The sequence below is a fragment of the Equus caballus genome, chromosome 1, assembly GCF_041296265.1.
Source record: "Equus caballus isolate H_3958 breed thoroughbred chromosome 1, TB-T2T, whole genome shotgun sequence".
Lineage (NCBI taxonomy): Eukaryota > Metazoa > Chordata > Mammalia > Perissodactyla > Equidae > Equus > Equus caballus.
Genome location: NC_091684.1, coordinates 33,036,092 through 33,050,063, shown reverse-complemented (window position 1 = coordinate 33,050,063; position 13,972 = coordinate 33,036,092). Strand labels below are relative to the sequence as shown.

Below are 13,972 nucleotides of genomic sequence, written 5' to 3'. Positions count from 1 at the left end.
CAGGAGATACAATAGAGAAGCCTTAAACGGCTTCTATAATATTTAGATCTACTCTGAATAATAGCCTTTTATCAGGGATATTAAGCCCTGAGATACAGAAAAGCTAGCAGAGTTTTTTTTGTGTGTATGTAGAGGACCAGAAGTAAGGAATTAGGGAACCTAATTTCAGATTGTCTGACAAAAAAATACAACTCTTATTGCCTTGAATGGGAGCTGATGATGCATTTTCATGTTTTCTTGTATTTAAAGAACACAATCAGGCCAAATTAATTTACAACTCTTAATTTGGTTTACTCTGTCTAAAGTGTTGTCTGTAGCTTTCTCTCCTCATCTGTTTTCCTGGGACTACCTTTTTCTGCTACAAAGATTAGCTCCCATCCAAACATCGTTCACATTTTTCAGTCAACAAGAATATATTTTGATCATCAGTGATGTTGCATTTGCCAAAGCAGTTTTAGTGGTGGTTAGAGAGCATATATTAGAGAGACTTCTTGAATCCTGCAATCCCAAATTCTACTCCTAAAATTGTCATCTCAGCTCTCTGCCAGATCTCTTCTCTATTTGCTCTTTTTATCCTAACATGACATAAGCATTGACCATCCACCATTTATATTAAGCACAGGAATGCTTTCCTTTGGGAATTTAAGTACTGCAGTATTGACAAAGTAGGTGAGTTTAGCTGTGTCTAACCTCTGATCTAGAAAAACTTCATTGAGTAAATCATTAAAGACAGGGTTGTGAAACAACGTATGTTCTTAAATTGTGCCTTTCAAAGTTTTTATGAATATTATCTTATCCTTTTGCTACACCCTTAAGAATTAGGCATTGAACTGGGGATGGAAAGACAAAATGGTCAAGGTCATGTAGGCCATTTCTCACTAAGGAGAGAAGCTCGAAACTAATCCAGGTAGTTGGAAGTCAAGTTTCCCTCTTCTACAGCTCTTTCCTCCATTTACCAGTTCCTAGAATCTTACTCCTTTTTAATGGTGGTGGTGAAGTATTTCTGGTTGATAAGAAGTTCACTTACCTACCACAGGGAATCCAGTTGTTGAGCGGAAGAAACATGAAATCAAACAAGTGATTTCAAAATCTGTGATGAAGTATTGTGCTTGTAACAATCTGATACAGTCAGATGGGAAGGACGTACCATGATACCAACTGTAATCACTGAACTGAAAGACAGTGCTTGCGCTTAGGTCGAGCTGGTCTGCAGGACAGAACTCGTCCCTCTCTGGTCTCCCTGCTCCCTGCCTGAGAGTATTGTGAGTCAGGGCAAATGGTATGTTTAGGCTCTATGAAAGGCCTAAGGCTATTGGAAAACTTAAATAACTAGAAGCAAAGGTACAGACCAGCTGTTTAAAAGTGGCCAGCATCCATTTTTTTCAAAACATAAAGAAATAGTAATAGAATTAAACTTCAGCAATTTGAAGTTAATTTTAAAAATTAAATATTCAAATGATATGAAATTAAAATTCATCTAAACTTAGGTCTTATTGAGCAAATTTCTAGAGAAAATCAAACAAGGTAGGCTGGATAATTTAGAGGCACAGTCAAAAGTGATTTTATTACTATAGTTATAAAGTTAGCTATTATAACAGGGCCGTTTAATGACACCTGAACAAAGGTTAGTATTAATGTGAGGGTTCCCAGATCCAAGTGAAGCTTCTGGCGGGCTCGTGCCTGTGTGTCCAGTTGCCTACCAGACATCTCAGATTCTGCACCTTATGAACACTCAACTCAGTATGCACAGAACACAACTCATGAGACACATACACACCCCAGCAATCACCAGCTGCCGGCTTTATCCCCTGTTTTCCTATCTCAGTAAATGGTGCTGCTCAGGAGGGAAACCCAGGAAGCATCCTCGGTACGCCCTTTCCCTCTCTGCTCTTTTGCTGAGAGAAAACAGAAAACATGAAATGCAGCTCATCCTTACACTCAGGAAGCTTACGTCTGCTTTGAAAGCTGAGACAAAGACAAGACAAATTAAGTCAGTAAAAGATACAAATTATTGGGTAAATATGCAAGATCCTTTATAATTGCCAATGAATTTTACAAACCACTATGGCTTAGGATTTCAGGAAAGGATACACTGACTCCAGGTTCAGATAGTTTTGAGACGGCCCAAGAGGCAACTGATGAAGAGCACCCCACACTTGCTCTAAAGACCTGTGGTTCACCAGTACATTGTTCCTGATCCTTTTTACCAGGAAAACACACAAATGACCCTTGGTTCATGTCTCTCTCTCAAGCAAGGTTGCCATTTGCAGTTTTAATCTTTTCATCTCCTGAGCTTCCGCAAACCACTGCTGTAAATGACTCTAAAGGTTGGTGTAGCCTGTGTCAGCCTCTCTGATGCTATTTTTCAGCATCTGAATGTGGTACTGCATTGTTCCAGGTTAGAGTTCAGTGCATACTAATAATGTTTCTTCGGTATGCCTTAGTTGTGAAGGCGCCACCTTACCATCATGCTGTGAAAAAGACTAGCTGAGCCATATTGCCACAGTCATTGCTTTAGGGCTGATTGCACGGCCCTTTGGAAGACCTTACGTTAGTTGAGGGTAATTAAAATATTGAAGCACTACTAAATTATTGAAACATATGGGACAGCAGCAGATCCAAATCTCACAACCATAAAGGAAGTTAGATAACACCTATGGATTAATTATTGTTCGGTTTTTTATTCTGTGTGAGCATCATTTTAGAAGAAAGCACTTCCTCAGTTTCCCTCAGAGCACTCAGTCCTCTTATTGGGCACACACCTTGATTTCATTAATCTCCAGGCACGTTGTTCATCCCAAACACTGAAGCCGCCTGCTGGAGCACAGCCTCAGGCATGAAGCAGTCCAGAAGACTTTCAGACTGTGGCGATGGTTGTGCTTCTTGAGTTGGGAGGAACCATTTATCTCTTCAGTTCTTGTACAATAAGATGCCGTGATATTTCTTAATCTTTCTTGTAGACCTTTGTCACCCTTTTTTGTGTATTGTTAAAATGTACTTATAGTATAGTCTTTGATGCATTGAAAAGGCAGTAATATCCCACTTATTTATAGTCACCTATCTCAGAAGCCTCAGGAACACATCCAAGAACCAAAAACTGAGGAGTAAAGGCCTCTGAGTAGTTGAAGTTGTTGTTAGAAAACCCCTGTGCTTTACTCAGAAAACTATTCCTCACGCCTTCTTTCAGAGGCTAAAGTACCAGTCCAGCACTTGAGTTAGGATTTCTCAGCCAGTGAGCAGAGGTGCACTGCTAAACATAGAAGTGGGACGCCTAAACACAGCTGCTATTTGCAAGCCAATAAGGAGAAAGATTTTATAAAATGCCAACTGCCACTGTAACTTTTTTGTGTTTCGGCAAATTTACTTAATTGAGTAGCCCTCAAAACTATCAATATGTTTCAGTTGAGTACAATAAAATTAATAGCCAAAGTTCAATAATAGTGCACATGGTAGTGACCCTGAGTCATTAAGAAAGAATAAATTGTGTTCAGAGGAGGTTATAATTCTTAAAAGACTTCCATCAAAAATATTTTATACTTTTAAAGTGTTTGGTACTTGAAGGGTAACCTTTAATTATCTAGAAAATTCATTTTTTTCAGTTGTAAGAAAGCTTCATAAACTTTCCTGAGCTCTGCATTGTTTTTTTTGACGCACGTTTGATGTGATTGGCTGACAATAATGGTAACTGATATTTTCATAAACTTTGTAGGTTTTCCTTTGCAGCAATCCTAAGTGGTAGATGGGATGGGTAATCTACTAAGACCCAAAATGGTTAAGTGTTTTGGCGAAGGTCACATAGCTAGTAAGTGGCAGACTGCTCTCCACCGTCTCACAGTACTGTATCCTATAACACACATTGTGCTTTCGCATCACCTGATAGGCATAGCCACAAGGTACCTCTTGGAGGGGTCCTTCAGCAGGGGCCTTCTGACTTCTCCCTGAGCCATAAAGTCTCACGCAGCTGCATGAGGAGTTTGTTAAGCTCCCGTGTACGTCTTGTTGAGTGCAAGAGTTGGAAATGACTGAACAGTCACTAACCCAGGGGAGTCACTGGTGTCTCACCTATTCTGAAGGAAGGAGATACTATTTGCCTTTCTCACACAGCAGAGGGAGCTTCTTCCTGTTGACCTTCCAGATGTTACCTTTTTTTTTTTTTGAGGAAGATTAGCCCTGAGTTAACATATGCTACCAATCCTCCTCTTTTTGCTGAGGAAGACTGGCCCTGAGCTAACATCCGTGCCCATCTTCCTCTACTTTATATGGGGGACGCCTACCACAGCATGGCTCACCAGGCGTTGGCATGTCCACACCTGGGATCCGAACCGGCGAACCCCGGGCCCCTGAACCGGAACATGTGTACTTAACAGCTGTGCCACAAGGCTGGCCCTAGATGTTACCTTTTTAAAACTTTTTATTGAAGGACACTGTACAGAAAATATACACATCATTAGTATACTGCTCCATGAGTTTTTTCCTAGTTTCTTTTGGTCTTTTCTTTTTGTTAGATTTTGGCCCTGTTGCCCACATGTACTTTTAAAGTTCACCATCCCCATGTACCTGTTATAATACTTCTGTAATGGTCTTTTTTCTTGGTTTATTCATAATTCAGTGATGAGTTTCAAGTTTGGTATAGGCATTTTCTAAGACATTTTTCATCTTTCTAATCTGTAGTCTACTGTAGGCCCTTTCAGATGCCTGTGGCACCACTTAATAAAACTGCCCTCTTGCTAGTTGTGAAAAAAACACAGTGTAACCTTTTCTCTCGTAAAGCAGTTTAAACAACAGATTTGACTAATGGTTTCTTAGTTTTGTTTTGTTTTGTATTTAGACATGTCTCAGCAGCTTTATTCACCACTTGGTCTTCAAATTTTCCGTGAGTCAGGAACAGAGAAACTGAAATTGAGCACCTGCGGTTTTGTGCTTTGTGCTTTATGTACGTTATCTAATATTGAACAACAGTCCTTTGAAATATTGATAATCAGTTCCGACTTACAGATGAGGAAACCAAGGTTCAGAGAGGTTAAGTAATTTGCCTAAGATCCTGTAGAAAGTAAATGTCAGAGCTGGAAGTAGAATATAAGTTTTCATATGCCACAATCTGTGCTCTTTCCATTAAAACCACACTGCTTCAGAGGCCAGAGCAGAGTGGGGAAGTAGGAGGCTGATGTGGGCTGCCTGGGGTAAGCTTGCCTGTGAAGGCACCTCATGACTGGGTGATAACGTCAAAGAGTAAAGAAAAGAAGAATTAGCTGGAAGACATCAAACAACACCTGTTAACACACATTTATTAAGCTGCCCTCAGTACTCTGCTACATTACAGAGAAAGCCAGATAATAGGCTCTTGGGGAAACACCATCCCGAGAGAGAGAGATTGTATCAAACTCCGGAAAATTGGGGCATTCCCACTGCATGGGGTTAGTAAAACACGCAGATCCAGAAACTCAAGGCAGCTCTGAAAACAATGGCTGTCTAAGCAGGAATTGCCTCTAGCCTGTCTTGAATCTAGTATCATCCTTTCCCACCACCCCCACTATCCAGGTTAAACTCTAAGAGTTGTGCTGGAGAACTTAAGGAAATGATTGAAAAGGGTTCTTTAATGTAGAATGACTTCCTGTGGATTATTGTAAAGTGTTTGTTGGAGCTCTAGGAGAATGTAAAGACTGAGGTGTGACTGAAGACATGATACTGTTACCTTGCATTGACAGAGCCTTACAGTTTATAATGTGATTTCATATGTTTCTTCACTTAGAAGCTAGGAATCAGGAATTGCTTGTCATTCCATCCTTCAGTCTGTCTGAAATGTGAAGTTATTGATCTCTCTTCCTCTATGCCCCAGGAAAGGGTAGAAGGATTCCTGCATTACTGTTGGCAGAATTATAAAGTCCAGCCAATTGATCATGCTAAGGAACCATGTTAAAACTATATTGTCTCTAAGTGTTTTTAAACTAAGATTTGTAATATAGTGTGTCTGAATTGTCAGTATTGTGGGCTTATAAACTAATAAACAGGAATATCCAGGCCTAAAACAAAAGTATATGTTGACCAGCTAGAGTTAATAATGTGGCCAGAGTTTTATTTTTTGGAAAAAAAAATTTAATGATTTTTTTTCTCTATAAGATAAAAATTATTTGTGAATGATCACTTAAAAAGTATGAAGGATATTGCCACTAAAAATTGAGACTGTAACAGAGCTGGCCTTATATTTTAATGAGGTAAATACTCCTCATTTATTGAATCTAATCTGTATGGGCACTCAGAAGCAGTTTTGGCCGGAGTGTCCACTCTCTACAACATGAGTAACATCTGGTGAATTTTATAATGTAAAAATGGTTCTTTAGAAAATGACCATACTAATTCTTTCTTTCTCTTTGTCTGTCTAGTGAGAATTCATCCGAGGCAATAGCAGTAGATTCTAACAGTCAGTCGAAGTCCCCACTGGAGAAGTTTATGGTCAAGCTGTGCACTCATCATCAGAAGCAGTTCATTCGTGTACTGAACGATCTGTACACTGAATCTCAGCCAGGCACTGAGGACCTGCGAGCTTCTGATTCTGGAGCAATGGATGCATCCACTTGCAATGCCAGCTGTGCCCAGCTAGGCACCAAACATAAGGAAAAGGATGCTCTGTGTCTCAATATGAAGTCTCCTACTTCTGCGGATTTGTTTGTAGACTCATCGGGTTCTCATAGCCCTCTCCACTTGACAGAACAGGCCCTGAAGGAGCCTCTGCCTGAGACAAACTCTGTAGATGGAAGAGAGAATGCCTTGACTGTTGTCCAGAAAGATTCCTCTGAACTTCCAACCACTAAACCTAATTCTGGTAGTTCAGTGGATAGTTCCACTCTGGGATACCTCACTGCATCTAATTCTTCCTCATTAAACTTCCACCACATCTCTAAGAGCTTGGAGGGGCAAACCACTGGACAGGCGCAAGACACAAATGTGAAAATATGTGAGGATGGTAAAGACCATATGCAGAATTCAGCTTTAGTAGAAAGTCTAATTGCAGTAAAAGTGGCAGCTGAGAATAGTGAGGAGAGCAACAGCTGTATTGTTTCTCAAAGAAATTCGTTCAAAGCTTTATCAGAAGAGGCTTGGGACTCAGGGTTTATGGGGAATTCATCTAGAACTGCTGACAAAGAGAATGCTTTACAGTGTAGCTCAAAAACACCTTTGTGCCAGGATTTAGAGGCAGGTGAACAAGATTCAAGGCCAAAGCAGGAGAACCATCTTCACTCACTAGGAAGAAATAAGGTGGGTTACCATTTACATCCCAGTGATAAGGGCCAGTTTGATCATTCCAAAGATGGTTGGTTAGCCCCCAGCCCCATGCCAGCTGTACACAAAGCATCTAATGGACATTCACGAACCAAGATGATATCAACCTCCATTAAGACAGCTCGGAAAAGTAAAAGGGCATCAGGGTTGAGGATAAACGATTATGATAACCAGTGTGATGTTGTTTATATCAGTCAGCCAATAACAGAATGCCACTTTGAGAATCAAAGATCTGTATTATCCTCTCGGAAAACAGCCAGAAAGAGTACTCGAGGATACTTTTTCAATGGTGATTGTTGTGAACTACCAACTGTTCGCACACTGGCCAGAAATTTACACTCCCAAGAAAAAGCAAGCTGCTCAACACTAGCATCAGAGTCAGTGGTCACTCCCAAACAGACCCTTATAATTTCAGCCCCTAGACCGACAGTAGATGTGCAGCATCCCAGAGAAGACAACCCTGAAGAACCTATTAAAGAAATAACCTCCCTCAAAGAAGGAGACAGAGATGTTTCTTCTGAAAAGGACTCACAAGAGTCTGAGGTTTGCCCCATAACAAATAAACTGAATCCGAGCAGCTCCCCCAGGTCAAAGGACGTGTCAGCCTCCAGCCCAGGGACGCCTCTCCCTGCTCATCCTCCTGAAGAGGACATGCCAGAAGGCAGCTCCATGGTCTCAGCTACCACAGCAGGTGGCATACCTTCCCCCAAAGGAGACCAACAACCAGTTGAACTGCTGGATGCAAAGGAGATGAGTGTACCCCAAGACTGTCACCTGGTTCCCTCTACTGAGAGCGTTTCTGAGGGAGACAGTGAAGATGTTGTTTCTAGGCCTTGTTCTTCTCCTGAAATAGTCAGTAGAGAGGAAGGTCCTCTGTGTTCAGAAAATCAAAGTCCCACAGTGGGCTCGGAGCCTCCCCTGAGCCTGGGAAAGGCTGAGGACAACCAAAGCATCAGTACTGAGGCTGAGACTGAAGACACTCAGGAGCTAGACACTGACCCACTCTTGCAGGAAAGCAGCACTTTTACTAATGAAAATCCTGGTGAAACTGAGGAAGGTGAAGCAGCAGGTGGTACAGGAAAATTAGAGGGAGAGGGCAGTAATGTAAAACATCCTTCAGAAAAAGATATGTGTGATCAAAACCTTGACTTACCTGAAGAGAATTTGGACAAGAAGAAGAAAGGTAAAAAATTACCTGAGGCCTCTGATAGGTGCCTAAGAAGTCAACTTTCAGATTCTTCCTCTGCTGATAGGTGCCTAAGAAATCAAAGTTCAGATTCTTCCTCTGCTTGTTCTGAGATTAAGGTTTCTAAAAATCCTGGTGCAAAACGTTCTAAAAAAGAAGGGGCCCCTGGTGGGACAACACCTGAGGCCTTTCTGACTGTTGGTTTCCGTACAAAAGCTCTGGAGGACACTGGAAACCCAAATGTTGATGAAAGTCCCTCTGAGAAAGACGCTGAGCAGCAGGAAGGTGAAGGAGGAGGTGGAATCATCACGCGGCAGACTTTTAAAAACATGCTGGCAAAAGAAGTCAAAGGGGAAGAAGGAGATATTTTTCCCAGCAGTGATCCCATAACCACAGTTGGCCAGCCTCTGCCTGGAGAGAGACTAGAAACTTCCTCTACTTGTCCTGAGATCAAAGTTTCTAAAAATTCTGGTGCAAAACGTTCTAAAAAGGAAGGGTACCCTGGTGGGACAACACCTGAGGCCTTTCTGCCTGACAGTTTCCATACAAAAACTCTGGAGGACACAGAAAACTCAAATGTCAGTGAAAATCCCTCTGAGAAAGAGACTGAGCAGGAGGGTGAAGGAGGTGGGATCATCACTAGGCAGACTTTTAAAAACATGCTGGCAAAAGAAGTCAAGGGGGAAGAAGGAGATATTTTCCCCAGCAGTGATCCCATAACTACAGTTGACCAGCCCTTGCCTGGAGAGAGACTGGAAATCTATGTTCAGTCTAAGTTAGGCGAGAAAAATGCTCATGATCCCTCAGAAAGTATTCCATGTACTTTCCCAGAACAACCAAAAGAGAAGCCAGGACCTATTCCTACACAGGATATCAAGGAGGTTGTAAATGAGGTAGACAGTGCAAACACCCAGCATAAAGATGATGATAGTGACGTGCCATCTGGCACACTTGGGTTGTCAAGTAGTGGAAGTGGTGATGCTACTGAGTCCCCAAAATGGGTACCAAGGCTTACAAGACTGACCTCTTCAACCTACAACCTAAGACATGCTCATTCTCTGGACTCTTTGGATACTACAAAAGTGATTTCCGAAAAGGAAGTGGCACAAGGAAACCCAATGCCAAAGGAAAATGAAGCTTCAGAGAGTGGAGATCCCTTAGATGAGGATGATGTGGACACAGTGGTAGATGACCAGCCAAAGTTTGTGGAATGGTGTGCTGAGGAGGAGAACCAAGAGCTTATTGCTAACTTCAATGCCCAGTACGTGAGAGTCCAGAAGGGCTGGATCCAGTTGGAGAAAGAATCCCAGCCAACACCAAGAGCAAGGAACAAGTCAGATAAACTAAAGGAGATTTGGAAAAGCAAGAAAAGGTCACGGAAATGTAGGGGTTCCCTGGAAGGTCAAAAGTTTTCTCCTGTTCAGATGCTGTTTATGACAAACTTTAAATTATCTAATGTTTGTAAATGGTTCTTAGAGACAACTGAAACCCGGTCTCTAGTAATTGTGAAGAAGCTCAATACTCGTCTTCCAGGAGACATCCCCCCTGTCAAGCATCCTCTTCAGAAGTACTCTCCTTCTAGCCTGTATCCCAGTTCACTACAGGCTGAACGCTTGAAAAAACACTTGAAGAAATTTCCTGGAGCTACTCCTGCTAGGAACAATTGGAAAACACAGAAGCTCTGGGCTAAATTTCGAGAGAATCCTGACCAAGTGGATCCAGAGGACGGCAGTGACATCACCCTCAACCCCAATTCGGAAGACAGCATAGAGGAAGTCAAGGAAGGTAGAAATAGCCATCCTCCCACAAACTCACCCACTCCAGCCAGTACCCGGATCCTTAGAAAATATTCCAATATTCGAGGAAAGCTCAGAGCCCAGCAACGTTTGATCAAGAACGAGAAAACGGAAAGCCCACTTGGTCTGGCTGTGGAAAATAAACAGAGTTGTAAGAGTGTGTGCATCAACCCTCTGATGTCCCCCAAGCTTGCCCTGCAAGTAGATGCAGATGGGTTTCCCATTAAGCCCAAGAGTACTGATGGAATGAAGGGGAGGAAAGGGAAGCAAATGTCTGAAATCTTGCCGAAAACAGAGGTTCAGAATAAACGCAAGAGAACAGAAGGCGGCAGCACTCAGGACAGAAAGGACAAGGGGCCTGCAATGAAAGCCAGCAAAGAAAAGCATATTGATGGATCTACCAAAACCCCTGCCGCCAAGAAGCCAACTGCAAAGGACAGAATCAGCCAACTGCCCAGAAAGTCTTTGAAAGAGAATAAAGTGAAGATTCCTAAAAAGTCCCCTGGGAAGAGCTGCCCTCCCTCCAGGAAAGAAAAAGAGAATACAAATAAAAGATCTACCCAGCCTACAGCCTCAGAGACAGTGACGAAACCTGCAAAGCAAAAAGGAGCAGGTGAATCCTCTTCAAGACCACAGAAAGCCGCAAACAGGAAGCAAAGCAGTGGAAAGACTCGGGCCAGACCCTTGACAAAAACCCCAGAGAACAGTGCAGCCCAGAGAAAGCGAAAGCTGAAGGCCAAGCTGGACTCTTCCCACAGCAAACGGAGGCGGCTGGATGCAAAGTGATTGAGAGGGTGGTAGAAGAGTAAAACTGTTCTATAGAAGTAACCCTTTATTTTGCATTAACTGAATTCTGCTTTTATAAGCTTATCAAGCCTTTCAAATCTGCAGTTAATGGAGAACACCACAATTTAAGATGTCAGCAAATGCGTCTCAGATGGAGAAGGGAACTTGCAGAGTCTTTCTCTGAGGCTGAGTAAGGGAAGTTATATATTATATTCTGGTTGTTCCTTGGGTTTTAAACTTGGAACTAAGCAGTTTTAGTTTTTAAAAGTACAGTGCCTTATTTATCCTTTTTGTTTTTAAATTTACAGAAGCTAAAAAGCTGATCTATGTGATTAAAGGCTTGTATTTTATACTTGATGCACAAGCACTTGTACTGTAGCCGAGAAGACCACCATCATGCACATAAAAGTAGCTTTTCAGCAGCCACCCTGCAGTGTCTGTACGTGAACAGATGCTCCTCTTTGCAAACCCCAGCAGTGAACTTCCCTCTCTGTCTTGTTTGTTTGTTTAAATGATATTTGAAAGCTAAACCAAATCATTTTTATGGTACATGAAAATGCAGAGGGAATTTATAATTATTATAAAAGATCAATGTTTCTGTTATCCCTTTTTAAAAAATCATTTTCATTGTTGGTCACTTCTCTCACCTTTGATCTTTTGTCATTTGAAAAAATGTATTCCAAATTATGTGCACACGGGACAAAAGGTGTGTCACAAGGTGTTAGTATTGGTTTATGACCTCTAAAAATTACTCACATCCCCCGGATTATTTACATTACTGATTCTTACCATCCTTTTCATGTTTGGCCTTGCAAGCTTGCTAGCACTCTGACAAGGTTTTCCTCCTACTTGGGGAGAAAAAGTCTAGGATTATTTTTTTCCTCTTGAGCTGTAATTTGACAATTAGGATAAAAGTGACTGTTCTGATATTCTGTTTTACCCTGAGAACTTCCATATTCAAAGAAAGCCAAAATAATATTTCCAGTAATAGAAAAGTTTAAGAGTGTGTGTGTGCGTGTGTGTTTGGGTGCATTTGCGTGTGGTTATCAGCCACAAATGTCTCCCAACCCCAGTTCTACAGGAGGGAAGTAAAATTTTTCCTCCTTATGCAGTGTGCTAGGATGTTCATGAGCTGCCTAATTAGCACATGCCGGATGGTTTAAATGTGGCCCAGGGTCTCTGTGAGCATCCCTCAAACCACTTTGGCACCACACTCAGAAAAGTGTAAACAGCACAGAGTTATGTAAAGGTCCAAACAATTTTGCAGTTGGAGGAAGCAGCTCCAACATTTCGTAGTGGGCCCTACACCCAGAGCTGATGTTAGGCTGGCATGTTCCAACGTGAACGTACATGTTTAGAGTGGGTGTCCATTCTCATTGGTTAGCACTGTACTAGTAGTTAATGCTTGTAGTATTACTCCTGCCTCTATCATGTCGGGCTCTGTTCCATGGCTCAAGAGTGAGAGCTGCAATATTTGCAACTGGTGTTGTTTGCCTTTCCCAAGTGAAGCCTGAGATGAGTGTGTTGGCTTTGCCTTGGTGCCTATAACATTGCTCCATTGTAAAACTGTGTGTACTCAACATTTCCATTGGGTCACTCTACAAAAAAGGCTTGGTTGTTAAACCCGCAACCACCTTCTCTAACATGATCTGTCACTGAAATAGGTTTATATGGACAGCTGCTACACTGTCCTTCTTACTAAAAATTTTTCAGTTTAGATTCTTTCAGATCTGTTTAGATAAATCCAGATGGACTTTTTCTCATGCATTAGTTCATTCTGATCATGATAAAAACAGGCCTTCTACCCATTCTGTTAAATGTTTGCTGTATATAATGACAACTTCTGATGATTGGATCGGACTGGAGAAAAGTGTTTGATTCATGGGAAATTGAGAATTGTGTTGAATTTCATAGATAGTGAAGCTTACTATCTTCAATGAAGCCTTGCTTTTTGTTTCCTTTTGTTTTTGTTTTTTTGTAATGTCTCCTCTATCCCATGAGTCTTTTTTTTTCTTTTTACTATCTTTGACTTTGGCCATTCAAGAGCTACCTATGTTAATGAAACTGCTGAGTGTGTATGTTGGCAACCCTTTCTCAGCATTAAGTTGCACAGAAGCATTAATATGTTTTGAGTGGGTTCATTTAATCTTTAAAAAGTGGTTTTAAAGTTTAAAAGAAATCTTTTCAAATAGTCGTCACTGGATGTTGTTTTTGTGGTGACTTAAACAGCTGAGGTTTGCCGATGTCAGGTGTGCTGATTCCTGTACATGTGTTCAAGGTGCCCCCTTAGCTGCATATAGACTACCTTGGAAGGATGCTTGGATCAGGTAAGGGGGAGGTGTGAGGCAGTAAGTGGGTGGAACTTTCCCAGTTTCAGGTTTATAATTCATTCCATTCCTTTTCGAAGTTCTTTTTCATTTTTAAAAGCTTATTTCAAGGTAATAGCCTTCTCTCCCATTCTAGGCAGCATTTGAGAATAGGTATCAATGTGTATGTATTTATTTTATACACCTCACAATGCAATGGATCGTCTTTAAAATCAACTTACACTTTATGGTAGTGACTACATTTAAATAGACTGGGATTCTACATAATTAGACACTTAAAAGTTTAGTCTTATTTTTTATGTGTTGACCTCATTTTTCAGTTAATTCTGCTAATAGAAGAAAGAAAATCTTGAGGGCCAACTCTAGAAGGCCCTTAGAGCCGATGCTGGCAAGCCCGTCCCCTAGACACCTCCACGCCCAGGCCTCGTCTAGACTCAAGTCTCCCCTTGTTTTCCCTCTCTTGCAAAGACCTCCTTCCAGTAGCCATCTTCAGTGTGACTTGCCACCAGATGCAAAGGCAGTCTGTCCCACATTCTGGATTCCAAATCGTAAAGGAGTTCTGCTCCTGGGCCAATACTCAGTGCAGTGACTGTCGCAAT

At 41.6% G+C, this 13,972-nt stretch overlaps 1 protein-coding gene across 19 annotated transcripts in view; it reads left to right on the top strand.

Moving 5' to 3' along the window:
- Positions 1-13,244, top strand: part of LCOR (ligand dependent nuclear receptor corepressor) — a 123,680-nt gene extending 110,436 nt beyond the window's left edge. For all 19 annotated transcript variants that reach the window (XM_023641625.2, XM_023641654.2, XM_023641668.2 and 16 more), the window contains one exon: positions 6,381-13,244. In XM_023641625.2, coding sequence (XP_023497393.2) covers positions 6,381-11,046 — 4,666 coding nt within the window. In that variant the 3' untranslated portion in view covers positions 11,047-13,244. The remainder of the gene's footprint in view (positions 1-6,380) is intronic.
- The last annotated feature ends 728 nt before the right edge of the window (positions 13,245-13,972 follow it).